The sequence below is a fragment of the Anthonomus grandis genome, chromosome 20 (assembly GCF_022605725.1).
Source record: "Anthonomus grandis grandis chromosome 20, icAntGran1.3, whole genome shotgun sequence".
NCBI lineage: Eukaryota > Metazoa > Arthropoda > Insecta > Coleoptera > Curculionidae > Anthonomus > Anthonomus grandis.
In genome coordinates this window covers 8139592-8159399 of record NC_065565.1, presented here as the reverse complement: position 1 = coordinate 8159399, position 19808 = coordinate 8139592, and the positions used below count along the sequence as shown (strand labels likewise).

The following is a 19808-nucleotide window of genomic DNA, read 5'->3' as shown; positions in this document are numbered from 1 at the left end:
AGCCCCCAATCAACTGGTCCACGGACATTCTTCACACAAATTGGACAAAATGAAAAACACGAATCGTTTGATAAAACAGAAATTGTAATGGAATGTACAAATTATTTTATTTTCAACATAATTTCGCTGTTCCCTTCATTACAACAGAGACCATCCCGCTACGTCTTACTTACGCGCTCTACTACAACAAACAAACAAACAAACGAATAAACAAACGAACGTCTTTTGTCTTTTTTTTTTTTTTTTTGATGCGATAAAAAAAGACAAAAGACAGACGTGTTTCCTTATCGCATCTTCCTCTTCAAAGCATTACAGTTTGGCTAAATTAAAAACGGGAAATATATTATTTTATACCATCTGACTAATGTTAGTAGTAAAACAAAACACTGTTGAACATCCTCGAATATTCAACAGAGTTTTACCTGAACTACTTATGTAATTTATTTAGGAAGCTAACACGAGTAACAACTATGCATATATGGACACCAAACCCTCTTCTTCTTCTTCTTCTTCTTCTTCTGATGATGATGATGATGATGATGCTGCTGCTGCTATTATTATTATTTTATTATTTACAACAATTTTAGACACCGATAATCATAGAACTTAATAATATATTATTGTAATACTGAAACACGCACGACTCTTACGAAGATGGTGGTATTCTACTCGCATCATCGATAGTAGTGAATAATATTCAATCAATCATCAAGTGAGCGGATGATATGTAGAATGAATGAATAATAAACAAAAGAAAAAAAACAAAAGAAAAAGCTCCTCCTCTTCTTCTTCTACTTCATTGTCTCTAAATGGGTTTAAAATAAATTGTGCTATTTAACTTTTATTATTGTTGGGAACTCAATAAAGTAGTTCTTCTTCTTAATAAAAAGGTAACCTAAAAACCTATAGACTATACAATAATAATTAATTATAATAAGTATACCTCTGAGGGGACTTGATAAAATGACCTTATTTACAATATGATAGGGCGGGGCCTAATGACAGAACCCCACCTATCATACGACCATAAATATCGTGAGCTCGTGTATGTATTTTATACTTTAACTGGGGAAAAGAACCTGACGTTGATGACTGATGATGATGATGACAAAACGTTCGAAACTCCGACAAAAAAAAGTGAGAAAACAATAATTAATTAATTAATTAAATTTGTTGTTGTTAATGTTGTTTAATTTTTGGTGTAAAGGAAAATGGCGACGATGAGCCCGTAGAGACCCAACACCTCGGCGAAAATGAGGATCAGGATCATGCCGACGAAGAGTCGGGGCTGTTGGGCGGTGCCCCGCACCCCGGCGTCTCCCACGATGCCGATGGCGAAGCCCGCCGCCAAGCCGGAGAAACCGACGGCGAGGCCGGCGCCCAAATGCAAGAAACCTCTGAAAAGTGCAAAAAAAAAAAAAAATTCAGTCGTTGAACGGCAACTTTGGCGGGGTGTTGACTGAATTTGGAACGGGGACACTATGGAACAGTGGGTGCCTACTATAACTAATTGTTACCCTTGACCTATATGAGCCCCAAGCAACACACTATGGTTAAATAAACGTTTATTTTTGGTTGAAATTTAACTAGAAATATCGATATAAAAAAAAATTTACTGCAAAAAAAAAACGGTTTTTTTTAATAAAATTACCCTTGCCCCCCCACCCACCCCACATTTTTATCCAGTAAGAAATTCTTCTGAAAAATCACTGTTTTTTGTTCGTAATCCTTAATTTATTAACACCGTTTTTGTATTAAATGATTAAATATAAAATTTAAATAAAAGAACTAATATAGAAGAAAAAAAACTATGACCCAATATACATTATTTAAATCTGATAATAATTTTATATATAAATATTTAATATAAAAACAATGATTTTGCAGAAGAATTTCTTACTGGTAAACAGTGTGGGGTGGGTGGGGGGTGTAAGGGTAGTTTTTTGAAAAACAATTTTTGTTGTAAAAGATAAAAACCATTTATTAAAAAAACTACCCTTAGCCCCCCACCCACCCCACATACTTTACCAGTAAGAAATTCCGTTGAAAAATCACTGTTTTTGTATTAAATAATTATATATAAAATTATATTAAATTTAAATAAACAAATTAACCCAATAGCACAGACAACATACTATTTTAAAAAATAGGGATTTTTCAGTAAAATTTCTTACTGGTAAAGTGTGTGGGGTGGGTGGGGGGCTAAGGGTAGTTTTATTAAAAAAACGTATTTCTTGCATTAAATAATTGCTTGAAAGAAAAAAATGCTTTTTTAAAAAAAATCACTGGTCACAAATCTTTAGTTTCTGCATCGATACTTTTCTCGATATTTGTAGTTAAAATTGAACCAAAAATAAACGTTTTTTTAACCATGGTGTCTTGCTTAGGCCTCGGATGGGTCAAGGGTAGCTTTGGATAACACCTTTATTGCAATGTCACAATAATTAATAGTTAGTACGTACCACTGTAAATTATTTAATGCAATAAAAACATTTTTTATTTAAAAGTACCCTTGACCCCCCACCCACCCTACATTTTTATCCAGTAAGAAATTCTTCTGCAAAATCATCGTTTTTATATTAAATGTTTATATATAATTTATTTAAAATTATATTAAATTTAAATAAACAATTTTATTCAAGTGTATTATTTGATAAAATAGTAATTTTGCAAGGGAATTTTTTACTGGTAAAGCGTGTGGGGTGGGTGGGGGGCCAAGGGTTGTATTAATGAAAAACGTTTTTATTGCATAAAATAATTTAAAATAAATAGAGTAATTTTTCAAAGAATTGTACAAAAAAGCTTCCAGAGCACGGATTTACTTGATTTTTTCGATAAAAGCTGAAAAACATCTCAAACAAAAACACCCTTTTTTTAACAATACTACCCTTAGCCCCCCACCCACCCCACACACTTTACCAGTAAGAAATTCTTCTGCAAAATCACTGTTTTTTAAAAAACTATGTTGTCTGTTCTATTGGGTTAATTTATTTATTTAAATTTAATATAATTTTATATATAATAATTTAATACAAAAACAGTGTTAATAAATTAAGGATTACAAAAGAAAAACAGTGATTTTTCAGAAGAATTTTTTACTGGTAAATGTGTGGGGTGGGTGGGAGGGTAAGGGTAATATTTTTGAAAAACAATTGTTTTTTGTAAAAGAAAAAAACCATTTTTTAAGAAAACTACCCTTACACCCCCCACCCACCCCACATACTTTACCAGTAAGAAATTTATTTGAAAAATAACTGTTTTTTTTATATTATCTCTAATTTATTAACACTGTTTTTGTATTAAATAATTATATATAAAATTATATTTAATTTAAATAAACAAAATAATCCAAGAGCACATGCAACGGACTATTTTAAAAAATAGTGATTTTTCAATAGAATTTCTTACTGGTAAAGAATGAGGGGTGGGTGGGGGGCTAAGGGTTGTATTAATGAAAAACAATATTTTGGCAGTAAATAATTGTCTGAGAGAAAAAATGCTTTTTAAAAAAATCGCTGGTCACAAATCTTTAGTTTTTGCATTGATACTTTTTTCGATATTTGTAGGTGAAATTCAACCAAAAATATCCTCTGTTGTTGCTTGGGCCAGTACAAATTTTAATCAGAATAGTTATAGTTACAACATAATAGTAAAAATTAAAAAAAAAAAAAACTGTAACCTGAGAGTGTAAATTATTTAATGAATGAATTATTTTATGCAATAAAAACGTTTTTTTAAAAAAAGTAGTAAAGTATGTGGGGTGGGTGGGGGGCTAAGGGTAGTTTTATTAAAAAAACGTATTTCTTGCATTAAATAATTGCTTGAAAGAAAAAAATGCTTTTTTAAAAAAAATCACTGGTCACAAATCTTTAGTTTCTGCATCGATACTTTTCTCGATATTTGTAGTTAAAATTGAACCAAAAATAAACGTTTTTTTTAACCATGGTGTCTTGCTTAGGCCTCGGATGGGTCAAGGGTAGCTTTGGATAACACCTTTATTGCAATGTCACAATAATTAATAGTTAGTACGTACCACTGTAAATTATTTAATGCAATAAAAACATTTTTTATTTAAAAGTACCCTTGACCCCCCACCCACCCTACATTTTTATCCAGTAAGAAATTCTTCTGCAAAATCATCGTTTTTATATTAAATGTTTATATATAATTTATTTAAAATTATATTAAATTTAAATAAACAATTTTATTCAAGTGTATTATTTGATAAAATAGTAATTTTGCAAGGGAATTTTTTACTGGTAAAGCGTGTGGGGTGGGTGGGGGGCCAAGGGTTGTATTAATGAAAAACGTTTTTATTGCATAAAATAATTTAAAATAAATAGAGTAATTTTTCAAAGAATTGTACAAAAAAGCTTCCAGAGCACGGATTTACTTGATTTTTTCGATAAAAGCTGAAAAACATCTCAAACAAAAACACCCTTTTTTAACAATACTACCCTTAGCCCCCCACCCACCCCACACACTTTACCAGTAAGAAATTCTTCTGCAAAATCACTGTTTTTAAAAAACTATGTTGTCTATTCTATTGGGTTAATTTATTTATTTAAATTTAATATAATTTTATATATAATAATTTAATACAAAAACAGTGTTAATAAATTAAGGATTACAAAAGAAAAACAGTGATTTTTCAGAAGAATTTTTTACTGGTAAATGTGTAAGGTGGGTGGGGGGGGTAAGGGTAATATTTTTGAAAAACAATTGTTTTTTGTAAAAGAAAAAAACAATTTTTTAATAAAACTACCCTTACACCCCCCACCCACCCCACATACTTTACCAGTAAGAAATTTATTTGAAAAATAACTGTTTTTCTTATATTATCTTTAATTTATTAACACTGTTTTTGTATTAAATAATTATATATAAAATTATATTTAATTTAAATAAACAAAATAATCCAAGAGCACAGGCAACGGACTATTTTAAAAAATAGTGATTTTTCAATAGAATTTCTTACTGGTAAAGAATGTGGGGTGGGTGGGGGGCTAAGGGTTGTATTAATGAAAAACAATATTTTAGCAGTAAATAATTGTCTGAGAGAAAAAATGCTTTTTAAAAAAATCGCTGGTCACAAATCTTTAGTTTTTGCATTAATACTTTTTTCGATATTTGTAGGTGAAATTCAACCAAAAATATCCTCTGTTGTTGCTTGGGCCAGTACAAATTTTAATCAGAATAGTTATAGTTACAACATAATAGTAAAAATTAAAAAAAAAAAAAAAAAAAACTGTAACCTGAGAGTGTAAATTATTTAATGAATTAATTATTTTATGCAATAAAAACGTTTTTTTAATAAAATTACCCTTGCCCCCCCACCCACCCCACATTCTTTACCAGTAAAAAATTCTTCTGAAATATCACTGTTTTTCGTATATAATCTTTAATTTATTAACACTGTTTTCGTATTAAATATTTATATATAAAATTTAAAAAAATGAACTAATATAGAAGAAAAAAACTATGACCCAAAATTATTATTTATATCTGTAAAAAATTTTATATATAAATATTTAATACAAAAACAGTGTTAATAAATTAAGGATTACAAACAAAAAACAGTGACTTTTCCAAAAAATTTCATACTGGGTCAATTTGTGGGGTGGGTGGGGGGCTAAGGGTAGTATTGTTAAAAAAAGGGTTTTTTGTTTGAGATGTTTTTCAGTTTTTACCGAAAAAATCAAGTAAATCTGTGCCCTGGAAGCTTTTTTGTACAATATTTTTGAAAAATTACTCTATTTATTTTAAATTATTTTATGCAAGAGAATGTTTTTCATCAATACAACCCTTGGCCCCCCACCCACCCCACATTTTTATCCAGTAAAAAACTCTTCTGCAAATTCACGGTTTTATCAAATAAAATACATGAATAATTTTTTTTTATTTAAATTTATTATAATTTTAAATAAAATATGTATAAACATTTAATATAAAAACAATGATTTTGCAGAAGAATTTCTTACTGATAAAATGTGTGGGGTGGGTGGGGGGGCAAGGGTAATTTTATTAAAAAAACGTTTTTATTGCATGAAATATTTATTTTAATAATACAATTATTAAAAAAAAAAACATTTTTAATTAAAACTACCCTTACACCCCCCACCCACCCCACACAACTTACCAGTAAGAAATTGTTTTCAAAAAATCATTGTTTTCCAAAATAATAAACATGAATAAAAGATTTCGTCGTTAATATTTAATATAATAACGCAGTTTGTTTATTTAAATTTCATATAATTAAATATATGTATATTTATAAAGATTTAATACAAAAACAGCCCTATTATATTAGATAAAATGGACGAAAAACAGTGATTTTTCAAACGAATTTCATAAAAAATTTGAGGTGTAGTAATCAAGTTTTAAAACTAAATAGTGTCAATTTTATTCAACAGAATAGTATATGATATACGTATATTTTACAATTTAATAAATATATATTTAACCATACTAATATATGATGCGTTGCTTGGGAGGGATGAATTGCAAAATACATTTAGAAAGGAAAGATCCACCACACAGGTTACAATTGAAGGTAATTGTTTTTTTTATTAAACTTAAATTGAAGCTTCTTAGTTTTGCAGATGATACGGCAATGATTTGTGAAGCAAGATCTTGGCAATTGTTAAAAAAATTGAATTTAAAGTTTTTTTTTAGAGTTAAACCAGTGGTTTCAATATAATAAGTTTAAGCGCTTAAGGAGTGTAGGAAAAACTGTTAAGAGGTTGTTCTCAATTTTCTGGAAAACTGTTGGACTTAAAAATTATTTTTTTGTTGCATATGATGCGCATTGAAATTCCAAACAACTTTTATTAAAACGATTTTTTTCTTTAACCAATAGTTTAATAGAAAAAAACAATTAAAGTCCAGATTATGAACATTTCTCCCTTGAATTTTTTTGGAAAATCGCGCATAACATTTTTCAGGTGCATTTTATAAAAAAGGTTTATAAGACTTTTTTGATGTTTTTTAAGTGTTTAATCAGTTTTCAAAAAAAAAAAAATTTTTTTTCAAAAATTTTTTTTTTTCAAAATTTTTCCAATTTTTCAAAAATCCTTCATAACTTCTTTATTTTGAGATTTAGGACTAAATGTTATTCTATATTATTTGTTCTATTTTTGGCCATAAATCTAATGCTGACAGAAAATTTTTATTAATCTCAATAGTTTTTGAGAAAATGAGGAAAAACTGATTAAAAGTTTTCCTCAATTTTCCGGAAAACTGCTGGATATAAAAATTATTTTTTTATTGCATCTGATGCGCATTGACATTCCAAACAACTTTTGTTTAAACAATTTTTTTCTTTAAGCAATAGTTTTCCAGAAAAAAAATAAAAACCGAAATTATGAACATTTTTCCAGGGGTACCCCTTTGGATTTTTTGAGAAAGACTTTTTTGGGTATAACTTTTTCCAGGTACATTTTCCAAAAAAGTTTTATAAGACTTTTTTGACGTTTTTTGAGCTCTTTATCCATTTCCAAAAAAAAAATAATTTTTTTCAAAAAAATTTTTTTTCACAATTTTGACCCAAAAATTTTTCATTTTTTTAAAAATCCTTCATAACTCCTTTATTTATCAATTTTGGACAAAATCTTATTCTACATAATTTGTTCCATTTTTGATTGGGAATCCAATACCGAAAGAAAATTTTCAATTTTTCTAATAGTTTTCGAGAAAATGAGGAAAAACGGTCTAAGAGTTTTCCTCAATTTTCCGGAAAACCGTTGAACCTAAAAATTATTTTTCTATCGCATCTGATGCGCATTGACATTCCAAACAACTTTTATTTAAAAAATTTTTTTCTCCAACCAATAGTTTTCCAGAAAAAATATAAAAACCGAAATTATGAACATTTTTCCAGGGGTACCCCTTTGGATTTTTTGAGGGAGGAATTATTGGGAAAATTGGGTATAACTCTTTACAGGTACATTTTCCAAAAAAATTTTATAAGACTTTTTTGAAGTTTTTTGAGCTCTTTATCCATTTCCAATAAAAAAAAAATTTTTTTTCAAAAAATTTTTTTTTTCAAAATTTTGACCCAAAAATTTTTAATTTTTTTAAAAATCCTTCATAACTCCTTTATTTATCAATTTTGGACAAAATCTTATTCTACATAATTTGTTCCATTTTTGATTGGGAATCCAATACCGAAAGAAAATTTTCAATTTTTCTAATAGTTTTCGAGAAAATGAGGAAAAACGGTCTAAGAGTTTTCCTCAATTTTCCGGAAAACCGTTGAACCTAAAAATTATTTTTCTATTGCATCTGATGCGCATTGACATTCCAAACAACTTTTATTTAAAAAATTTTTTTCTCCAACCAATAGTTTTCCAGAAAAAAAATAAAAACCGAAATTATGAACATTTTTCCAGGGGTACCCCTTTGGATTTTTTGAGGGAGGAATTATTGGGAAAATTGGGTATAACTCTTTACAGGTACATTTTCCAAAAAAATTTTATAAGACTTTTTTGAAGTTTTTTGAGCTCTTTATCCATTTCCAATAAAAAAAAATTTTTTTTCAAAAAATTTTTTTTTTCAAAATTTTGACCCAAAAATTTTTAATTTTTTTAAAAATCCTTCATAACTCCTTTATTTATCAATTTTGGACAAAATCTTATTCTACATAATTTGTTCCATTTTTGATTGGGAATCCAATACCGGAAGAAAATTTTAAATTTTCCAATAGATTTCGAGAAAATGAGGAAAAACTGTTTAAGAGTTTTCCTCAATTTTCCGGAAAACTACTGGACTTAAAAATTATTTTTTTATTGCATATGATGCGCATTGACATTCCAAACAACTTTTGTTTAAACAATTTTTTTCTCCAACCAATAGTTTTTCAGAAAAAAAATAAAAACCGAAATTATGAACATTTTTCCAGGGGTACCCCTTTGGATTTTCTGAGGGAAACTTTTTTGAGCATAACTTTTTCCAAGTACATTTTACAAAAAAGTTTTATAAGACTTTTTTCACGTTTTTTAAGCTCTTTATCCATTTCCAAAAAAAAAATAAAATTTTTCAAAAAAAATTTTTTTTTCACAATTTTGACCCAAAAATTTTTCATTTTTTTTAAAAATCCTCCATAACTCCTTTATTTATCAATTTTGGACAAAATCTTATTCTACATAATTTGTTCCATTTTTGATTGAGAATCCAATACCGAAAGAAAATTTTAAATTTTTCCAATAGTTTTCGAGAAAATGAGGAAAAACTGTTTAAGAGTTTTCCTCAATTTTCCGGAAAACTACTGGACTTAAAAATTATTTTTTTATTGCATATGATGCGCATTGACATTCCAAACAACTTTTGTTTAAACAATTTTTTTCTCCAACCAATAGTTTTCCAGAAAAAAAATAAAAACCAAAATTATGGACATTTTTCCAGGGGTACCCCTTTGGATTTTTTGAGGGAGGAATTTTTGGGAAAATTGGGTATAACTCTTTACAGGTACATTTTCCAAAAAATTTTTATAAGACTTTTTTGACGTTTTTTGAGCTCTTTATCCATTTCCAAAAAAAAAAAAATTTTTTCAAAAAAATTTTTTTTTCAAAATTTTGACCCAAAAATTTTTCATTTTTTTAAAAATCCTTCATAACTCCTTTATTTATCAATTTTGGACAAAATCTTATTCTACATAATTTGTTCCATTTTTGATTGGGAATTCAATACCAAAAGAAAATTTTCCATTTTCCCAATAGTTTTCGAGAAAATGAGGAAAAACTGTTTAGGAGTTTTCCTCAATTTTCCGGAAAACCGTTGGAGCTAAATATTATTTTTCTATCGCATCTGATGCGCATTGACATTCCAAACAACTTTTATTTAAACAATTTTCTTCTCCAACCAATAGTTTTCCAGAAAAAAAATAAAAACCAAAATTATGAACATTTTTCCAGGGGACCCCTTTGGATTTTTCAAGGAAGACTTTTTTGAGTATAACTTTTTTTTGGTACATTTTTCAAAAAAGTTTTATAAGACTTTTTTGAACCTTTTTGGGCAATTTATCCTTTTCCAAAAAAAAAATTAAATTTTTTCAAAAAAAATTTTTTCCAAATTTTTCACTCAAACTTTTTCAAAAATCCTTCATAACTTCTTTATTTTGCAATTTCCGACTAAATGTTATTCTACATGATTCGTTCTAGTTTTCATAAGGAATCCAATGCTAAAAGAAAATTTCCCATACTCCCATTACTTTTTGAGAAAATAAGGAAAAACTGTTTAGGGGTTTACCCCCTTGAGAAAACATCCTTCTGGTCAAGGATCAATTGAGGTTTCAACTAAAAAAAGTGATCATTTTTAATTATTATTAAAATACTATTCATTTAACAGGATTTCCAAGCAATTCATTAATAATTAAAACAAATTAACTCAATAAATCTTATTACAAACAATAAATTATTTAAGTTACATTTTTCTTAAAATTTTCCATATTATCCAGGACCAATTTACCCACGTTTCTTTTAAAGAACTCTCTTAAAGTGACATTAAACACTATTTAGGAAACATTATTGGAACCACTGACCTCAACTGCAATTAAACAGAAACTTCAATGCAACTCTTAACTTCCTAAAGTCCAAATGATTATTGAGATGAAGAAAGTTAAAGGTGAGACCAGGAAATAGAAGGGAACAGGGAAGAAACAGGAAGGGATAATAAGGAAACACATTAAAGAAATTATAAATAAATACAAGCAAGAAGTAGCTAAAAGGGAAAAAGATGAGGCAATAAATTAGTTTGTTCCAGGCAATTTTCACATGTGGGAAGGGGGGAGGGTAACATAAAAACACTTTAAGCACATCCCTGAACTTCTTATTTTGCACAATACAAAATGACAACACAAATAAATACTTACTTGTAGAGGGTGTATTCGGGCGGTTGCGCAATATTACCGGCGATAAGGATCGCTATGACCAGTCCGTAAATGGCGATGATACCGGCCATGACCACCGGAATAATGCATTTCATGATCAGTTCCGGTCGCATCACCGACATGGCGGCGATCCCGGTACCGGATTTGGCGGTTCCGTAGGCCGCACCGAGGGCTAAAATAACAGGTTGACTTCTATTATAGTAGTAGTAGTCGTACTACTTTGTAATTTATTATTTACTACTATTACTTTAATAAAGTGCACAATTTTTCATCTGGGACCAAATTGTTTACATACAGTGCATCCCAACAGTTATGTCTAAATTCATAAAAAAAAAAATTCAGGCATGTGTTCCGCACTATGCGTACATTTTTGGATGAAACCTTTCCCAATCGGTGGATAGGAAGGAGAGGACCCATCGAATGGCCTGCTAGGTCGCCTGACCTAACACCAATCGACTTTTTATTGATCGCCTTGGATATTGTCAAGCCGTGAATGGCAACCATTTTGAACATTTAACTTCATTTTTGTTCTTTTTTGTTTGTCTTGACCTACATAAAACTGGCTCTAGCTCAGCAAGTATTAGACCTATAGGAATGGTTCATATATCAAATTGTTCTAAAAAAACCAGTCAATTTTATTTCAATTATTTATAGACTTCATGAAAAACAGTTTTTTTTTTGGCACTTGTAATTGGCTCTAGCTCAGAAAGTATTAAATCTACAAAAATGGTTCATATATCAAATTGTTCTAAACAAAATCAGTCAATTTCATTTCAATTATTTTGTGCAAAAGTAACGTTTTTTTCATAAAGTCTACCCTTAGCCCCCCACCCACTCTACATTGTTTACCAGTAAAAATTCACTTGAAAAATCACTGTTTTATCAAATCATTTATACGTGAATAAAATTGTTTATTTAAATTATATATAAATATTTAGTATGTGTGTTATTTTGAAAAACAATGATTTTGCCACAGAATTTTTCACTGGTAAAGTATGTGGGGTGGGTGGGGGGCTAAGGGTAAACTTTATGAAAAAACAGTTTTTTTTGCATTAAATTATTGAAACGAAATTGACTGTTTTCTTTAGAACAATTCAATATATGAACCGTTTCTGTAGGTCTAATACTTGCTGAGCTGGAGCCAGTTTTATATAGGTCAAGCCTGCATGATCACCAGATTTAAGGTCTTTAGAACAAACTTTTCTAATTGTCTTGGGACATTTTTCTATATAAAATCCAAACTAATTAAGATATTTTTATAATTTCTTCACAGCATTATAGCAGGGATTGCCTAGATGGATTCTGTGTAGAAAATTTGATCCTATAGACAAAAAATTGGCCAAACAATTAATTTTTTTAGAAAATAAATTACTTCATAACAAATTGAAATTATTAATTCAGAACCTACTTAGATAGCATTGTGACGTCAAAGAAACAGTGACGTCCTAACAAGACTCAGTGGTTTTATGACATTAATAAAACTCTCCTAATTTTTCCATCTTCGCTTCAATTAAATCAAAAAACGCTACAACAAAAACTGGGTAAGGAACATCGGACTAGACGACCGTAACAGACTGTTGGCTCCGTTCCAGTTTCAGGTCATTTGTAGACCATTATTCGGAACTGTTATTATGATGTGTCGGCATTGAATTTGTATTTGATTTGAGGTGAAACAAAAAAAAATAGACGCACCTTGGATAATACTAAGTGTATCTGGGACATTGATAGAATAGTAGTAAATCAAAATTTTGATTGAAGTATAGTGGCTACTACTGAAAAAACATTTTTTTTTTATTAATATAACCCGTAGCCCCCCACCCACCCCACATTGTTTACCAGTGAAAAATTCTGTGACAAAATCATCGTTTTTCAAAAAAAATAGTGATTTTTCAAGTGAATTTTTTACTGGTAAACAGTGTGGGGTGGGTGGGGGGCTAAGAGTAGACTTAATAAAAAAAACAGTTATTTTTGCATAAAATAATTGAAATGAAATTGACTGGTTTTGTTTAAAACAATTTGATATAATATGAACCATTCTTGTAGGTTTAATACTTTCTGAGCTAGAGCCAATTACAAGTGCCAAAAAAAAAACTGTTTTTCATGAAGTCTACCCTTGCCCCCCCCACCCACCCCACACTGTTTACCAGTAAAAAATTCACTTGAAATATCACTGTGGTTTTTTTAAAAATAATGATTTTGCACAGAATTTTTCACTGGTAAACTGTGTGGGGTGGGTGGGGGGCTAAGGGTTTTATTAATAAAAAAACAATTTTTGATTTAATTGAAGCGAACATGGAAAAATTAGGAGAATTTTATTAATGTCATAAAACCACTGAGTCTTGTTAGGACGTCACTGTTTCTTTGACGTCACAATGTCATTTAAGTAGGTTTACGCCAGATGAATAGAATCATCTCAAATCTAGTGAGAAAATTTCAGATTTATATATTAAATTGTTCCTCAAAAAACTGTAGAAAAGTTTGTTCTAAAGACCTTAAATCTGGTGATCATGGGGGCTTGACCTATACAACTGGGTCTAGCTCAGAAAGTATTAGACCTACAGGAATGGTTCATATGTCAAATTGTTCTAAAGAAAACCGGTCAATTTTATTTCAAATATTTTATGCAAAAAAACATTGTTTTTTATGAAGTCTACCCTTAGCCCCCCACCCACCCCACACTGTTTACCAGTGAAAAACTCTTCTGCAAAATCATTGTGACTAAATTTGATGAACTTAACAAACGCTCTCTTACAAAATCAATTGGATTTAGATCCTGTGAATATTTTCGTTGACTTCTCTAAAGGTTTTGACCCTGTGCGAATCATGAAAGTCTCTTAAATAACTTAGAAATATGTGGTGTATTGATATTCCAGACCATTTTGAGCTATAAAAGCAGTTGGAATTTTAAATACAGCACAGATAAACTCGATAAGACACCTCCTATATCACATGAACGAGGATAATTACATAAAGCCAGATATCATGAGACCGAGATAAGGAACTGAATCAATATGTACCCACCCGTTTATTTTTAACGTATTATTGCACATTTTCTTTCTCGGTTAACTCGATTAATTATTATTACAAGAAAAAATTGAAAATATATTTTGATCCTGAAAATAATGAACTGCGATGTTTATTTATGCATAAATTAGATGTTATCCAGAAGCTGTATAAACGTATGTTATGTTAAAGAACATGTTCAAGAATTATTTAATTGAAGTCGAAAATAAAAAAATAATTATGTTATGCTATACTATTGGCCCCTTGAAAAAAAGTTGCTATTGCATGGATTTACGTCATTTTGTCCACAAAAATGTTGAGAAGGTCCTAAAGTAGGTTTGAAAGCAAAAATCACTAAAATCTGAGAGGTAGAAGTTGAGTTATGAGGCAAGTTACCTCAGATTCCAGGGTTAGGTCTGTGTGTGATTAATTGGCTATAACTTTTTTTTGGTACATTTTTCAAAAAAGTTTTATAAAGGTTTTTTGAAGTTTTTTGAGTAATTTATCCGTTTATTAAAAAAAAAAATTTTTTTGAAAAAAAATTTTTTTTTTCAAATTTTTCACCAAAAATTTTCTCAATTTTTTAAAAACCTCTCATAACTCCTTTATTTATCAATTTTGGACGAAATGTTATTCTATATAATTTGTTCTATTTTTGATCAGGATTCTAATGCTCCAAGAAAATTTTCAATATTCTCAATAGTTTTTGAGAAAATGAGGAAAAACTGTTTTAGGGTTTTTCCCAATTTTCTGGAAAACTGCTGGATATAAAAATTATTTTTTTAACGCATCCGATGCGTCTTGACATTCTAAACAACTTTTGTTTAAACAATTTTTTACTCCATCCAATAGTTTTCCAGAAAAAAAATAAAAACCGAAATTATGAACATTTTTCCAGGGGTACCCCTTTGAAATTTTTGAGGGAGACTTTTTTGGGTATAACTTTTTCCAGTTACATTTTCCAAAAAAGTTTTATAAGACTTTTTTGGAGCCCTTTAGGCACTTTATCCATTCCCAAAAAAAAAAATCAATTTTTTAAAAAAAAAATTTTTTTCGCATTTTTGACCCAAAAATTTTCAATTTTTTCAAAAACCTCTCATAACTCCTTTATTTATCAATTTTGGACAAAATGTTATTCTATATAATTTGTTCTATTTTTGATCAGGATTCCAATGCTCCAAGAAAATTTTCAATATTCCCAATAGTTTTCGAGAAAATAAGGAAAAACTGTTTTGGAGTTTTCCTCAATTTTCCGGAAAACCGCTGGATGTAAAAACGATTTTTCTATGGCATCTGATGCGCATTGACATTCTAAACAACTTTTGTTCTAACAATTTTTTTTCTCCGACCAATAGTTTTCCAGAAAAAAAATAAAAACCTAAATTTGGAACATTTTCCCATGGGTACCCCTTTGGATTTTTCCAGGAAGACTTCTTTGGGTATAACTTTTTTCAGGTACATTTTTCAAAAAAGTTTTATAAGACTTTTTTGTTGTTTTTTAAGCGATTTATCGATTTCCAAAAAAAAAAAATCAAATTTTTCCAAAAATTTTTTTTTTCAAATTTTTCACCCAAAAATTTTCAAAAATCCCCCATAACTTCTTTAATTTGAGATTTACGACAAAATGTTATTCTACACGATTTGTTCTATTTTTAACTGGGATTCCAGTGCTAAAAGAAAATTTTCTATATTCCGTAAAGAATAAAATTTTCTGACAAATTCACAGTTTTTGAGAAATTTCGATGCACTTTACAAAATTTTGGATAACTTCTTTGCTATTAAAGATAGAGTCATGATTCAAAGATCCTTAAGATCTCCAAATCATTTTCTCACTTTTATATAAGAATGACATTTTTTGAGAAATTGACGGTTTTCGAGTAATTTGAAAATTTTGAATTTTTAGCATGTTTATGATGTCAACACTTCACAAAATTTTGGATAACTTCTTTGCTATTAAAGATAGAGTCATTATTCGAAAACCCTTATGATCTCCATATCATTTTCTCACTTTCATATAAGAATGAAATTTTTTGAGAAATTAACGGTTTTTGAGAAATTTAAAAATTTTGATTTTTTCGTTTATTTTTTGGATATAACATTTTTCTAGTACATTCATCAAAAGTTTTATAAAACTTTTTTCATGTTTTTTGAGCGATTTATCGATACCAAAAAAAAAAAACCAATTTTTCCAAAAAATTTTTTTTTTCAAATTTTTCGTCCAAAAATTTTCCAATTTTCCAAAAATCCTCCATAACTCCTTAATTATGAAATTTACGACAAAATCTTATTCTTTATAATTTGTTCTATTTTTGATGAGGAATCCATTGCTAAAAAAAAATCTTCAATATACCCAATAGTTTTCGAGAAAATGAGGAAAAACTGTTTTAGGGTTTTTCCCAATTTTCTGGAAAACTGCTGGATATAAAAATTATTTTTTTAACGCATCCGATGCGCCTTGACATTCTAAACAACTTTTGTTTAAACAATTTTTTACTCCATCCAATAGTTTTCCAGAAAAAAAATAAAAACCAAAATTATGAACATTTTTCCAGGGGTGCCCCTATGGATTTTTTGAGGAAGACTTTTTTGGGTATAACTTTTTCCAGGTACATTTTCCAAAAAAGTTTTATAAGACTTTTTTGGCGTTTTCTGAGCTCTTTATCCATTTCCAAAAAAAAAATCAATTTTAAAAAAAAAAAAATTTTTTTTTCACATTTTTGACCCAAAAATTTTCCATTTTTTCAAAAATCTCTCATAACTTTTTTATTTATCAATTTTGGATAAAATGTTATTCTACATAATTTGTTCTATTTTTGAATAGAAATCGAATGCTAAAAGAAAATGTTCTATATTCCCAATAGTTTTCGAGAAAATGAAGAAAAACTGTTTTGGAGTTTTCCTCAATTTTCCGGAAAACTGCCGGATATAAAAATTATTTTTTTATTGCATCTGATGCGCCTTGACATTCTAAACAACTTTTGTTTAAACAATTTTTTTCTCCAGCCAATAGTTTTCCAGAAAAAAAATAAAATCCGAAACTATGACCCCTATGGAATTTTTGAGGGAAACTGGAAAATCGGTTATGACTTTTTCCAGATACATTTTCCAAAAAAGTTTTATAAGACTTTTTTGAAGCCCTTTGGGCACTTTATCAATTTCCAAAAAAAAAGATAATTTTTTTTCAAAAAAAATTTTTTTCACATTTTTGACCCAAAAATTTTCCATTTTTTCAAAAACCTCTCATAACTCCTTTATTTATCAATTTTGGACAAAATGTTATTCTATACGGTTTGTTCTATTTTTGATTGGGAATCCAATACCGAAAGAAAATTTAAAATTTTTCAAATAGTTTTCGAGAAAATGAGGAAAAACTGTTAAGAGGTTTTTCCTAATTTTCCGGAAAACCGTTGGACCTAAAAATTATTTTTCTATCGCATCTGATGCGCATTGACATTCCAAACAACTTTTGTTTAAACAGTTTTTTTCTCCAGCCAATAGTTTTCCAGAAAAAAAATAAAATCCAAAATTATGACCCCCATGGAATTTTTGAGGGAAACTTTGAAAAATCGGTTATAACTTTTTCCAGGTGCATTTTCCAAAAAAGTTTTATAAGACTTTTTTGAACCTTTTTGAGCATATAATCAGTTTATGAAAAAAAAAATTTTATTTTCCAAAAAAATTTTTTATCTAAAAAATTCTCAAAAATCCCCCATAACTCTTTTATTCTTCGATTTAGGACTAAACATTACTTTACATGATTTATTCTATTTTTTATTCAGAATCCAATGCTAAAAGAAAATTTTCCATACTCCTAATGGTTCTCGAGAAAATTAGGAAAAACTGTTAACAAGGTTTTCCCTAATTCTCTCTAAAACCATTGGTTAGAGAGAAAAATATGTTATAACAAGAATGTAAGAAAAATAATTTTAAACCCAATTTCAGGAGGTTTCACACCAACTTTTAAAGTAAAAATCACGAATCAAATACATGGGTCTCGAAAAATGAAGTATCTACTCTGCACCTTCTTGTCGCACCAAATGGCTAGCCTGCTAAGGGTAACAACATTGATATATTAGAATTTTTAAATTGTTTCTACCATAGCACATACAGATACTCTGGTATCTAGGTGCTTTATATTCTTAGAATTGTAATATTTTATATAGAAGTTGAATATATTGAAGTTGAATATATATTGAAATACAGGTTAACTCACTGGAAAAGTGACTCGACTACCTATTATTGCACACATTAGAAATTTCTTGAGCCTGTTTAAGTCTCATCTCCATTAATTGGAACATTCATGAGAAGAACATGTGAAATTGAGCATACATACTAACCGCAGAGATATGAAGCAAGGTTTAAGAAACTCGTCACATGATCTCGGGAGTGTCAGGTTAATTCGAGTAAAAATCTCTTAACATCAATAAAATTCAGTATATTTATATTATTAAGCAAACTTAGGTAGGTAGGAGGCATATTCATGTGATTTCATTGAACCTTGAAAAGTCACATGACCGGGTCGCAATCATGTGGTACCAAACCGAACCCAGCCCCTTCTTTTAGGGTTCTAAAACTGGAATATTCGAGTGCCATTGAATGTAAAACTATTTTTATTTCAAGTAGATGCCATGCCATGCCAAACACAACAATAAACCCAGGTCAAGACTTAATCGAGGAGCACTTGAATATTGAAATTGTCACACTCGAGAGTACTACAGTGGGTACTTGAAATTTATTGATTTTACTTTTGAATTGAATGTAAAGTTAAGGGAACCTGATCGGGTTAAAGGGTGGGTCTGGGAGAACATGTGACCCAAGCAACTGGGCCTAAAAACCCCATTTTTCTGCCTAAATGCCTTAAAAACCGCTTTAAGCGAGACAAAGCATTGATTTTCCGAACGACAAAGGCCGGAATCCGTGTGTAATCTTGGCATATGACCCGCGCTACGCCCATGAATAGACTTGAGCGAAAAAAATTAATTCCCAGGGAAAATTTCATGCTGCTGCCGTAAGGTCAAATCGATCAAAGACCCTTAATCGAATTAAATAAACCATCAAACGGGCAAATTAAAGCGGAATTCGCGAAATAAAATAAATCGATAACGTAGCAGCGACAATGACTGACTAACCCGAGAAAAACGTTACTTACCGCTGAATATGATGGCAGAGGCTGCCCCCATCACGCCAAAAAAGGGTCCGTAAACGGGACTTTGCTCGGTTAATTCGGAGGGCATCTTTAATATTCGGGGGAGTATTTACAGGTCGGAACGATCTTTAAATTGTGCACAACACAGAACGGAACCAGCGAACCCACTGACAAATATGGCTTACACGATTGCCACTGGCAAGAATGGGTCATATGACGGATAAGAGAATTATCAGGTGGAAGGCGGCCCCGCTATTGGTCGGTTTTCGTATTAAGGACGCGCGTCGGCCAATCGGGAGGCCTCTTGTGGAATCGGTGGTGATGTCACGGTTTTACGTCAAAACAAATAATCGATTAAATGAACTAAATTAGTTATTAAATATATTAAAAAAATCCACGGGTTTTTTTAAGCGATTCACGTTATGTAAGAAGTGGCACGGGTTTAGGTTGAGGTATGAAAAAGTCAGTTTAGTAGCGTCATATGACACGCGGCCGCGTCCGTTTCCGGCACGTGACGTCGAGGCGGGAAATTCAAATGTCATTTGCATAATAATTCCGCGAAACCCCCCCCAGCGCATTATTTCTTGAAACACTTAAAGATCTGAAGTGCCACTTTAAAAGAAATTAGACTAATTCAATTCAAATATCGTTGCATCTTGACGTTTGAAGTGCTTTCTTGAGATTATTACAAGTGTTTTATAATAATTATTACGTTAAATCAAATATTAACTAACGATCACAAGGACTTTTCATAAAAGTTACGTAATTTTCAAA

At 29.8% G+C, this 19808-nt stretch overlaps 1 protein-coding gene across 1 annotated transcript; it reads right to left on the bottom strand.

Annotated features, from left to right (window-relative positions):
- Positions 1-63: 63 nt before the first annotated feature.
- On the bottom strand, positions 64-19230 carry LOC126747767 (V-type proton ATPase 16 kDa proteolipid subunit c). Its single transcript, XM_050456564.1, has 3 exons — positions 19038-19230; positions 10868-11057; positions 64-1397 (listed from the first exon to the last, which is right to left on the bottom strand). The coding sequence occupies exons 1-3, from the start codon at positions 19120-19122 to the stop codon at positions 1190-1192; spliced, it is 483 nt and encodes a 160-aa protein (XP_050312521.1). The 5' UTR covers positions 19123-19230; the 3' UTR covers positions 64-1189.
- Between the last annotated feature and the right edge of the window lie 578 nt (positions 19231-19808).

Bases quoted from the DNA above. Each gene is read 5' to 3' on its own strand.
- LOC126747767 (XM_050456564.1), bottom strand. From the start codon at position 19,122: ATGCCCTCCGAATTAACCGAGCAAAGTCCCGTTTACGGACCCTTTTTT. The intron at 11,058-19,037 runs GTAAGTAACGTT...CTGTTATTTTAG, and splicing joins CTCTGCCATCATATTCAGCG to CCCTCGGTGCGGCCTACGGA. The intron at 1,398-10,867 runs GTAAGTATTTAT...TGCACTTTTCAG, and splicing joins CCCGAATACACCCTCTACAA to AGGTTTCTTGCATTTGGGCG.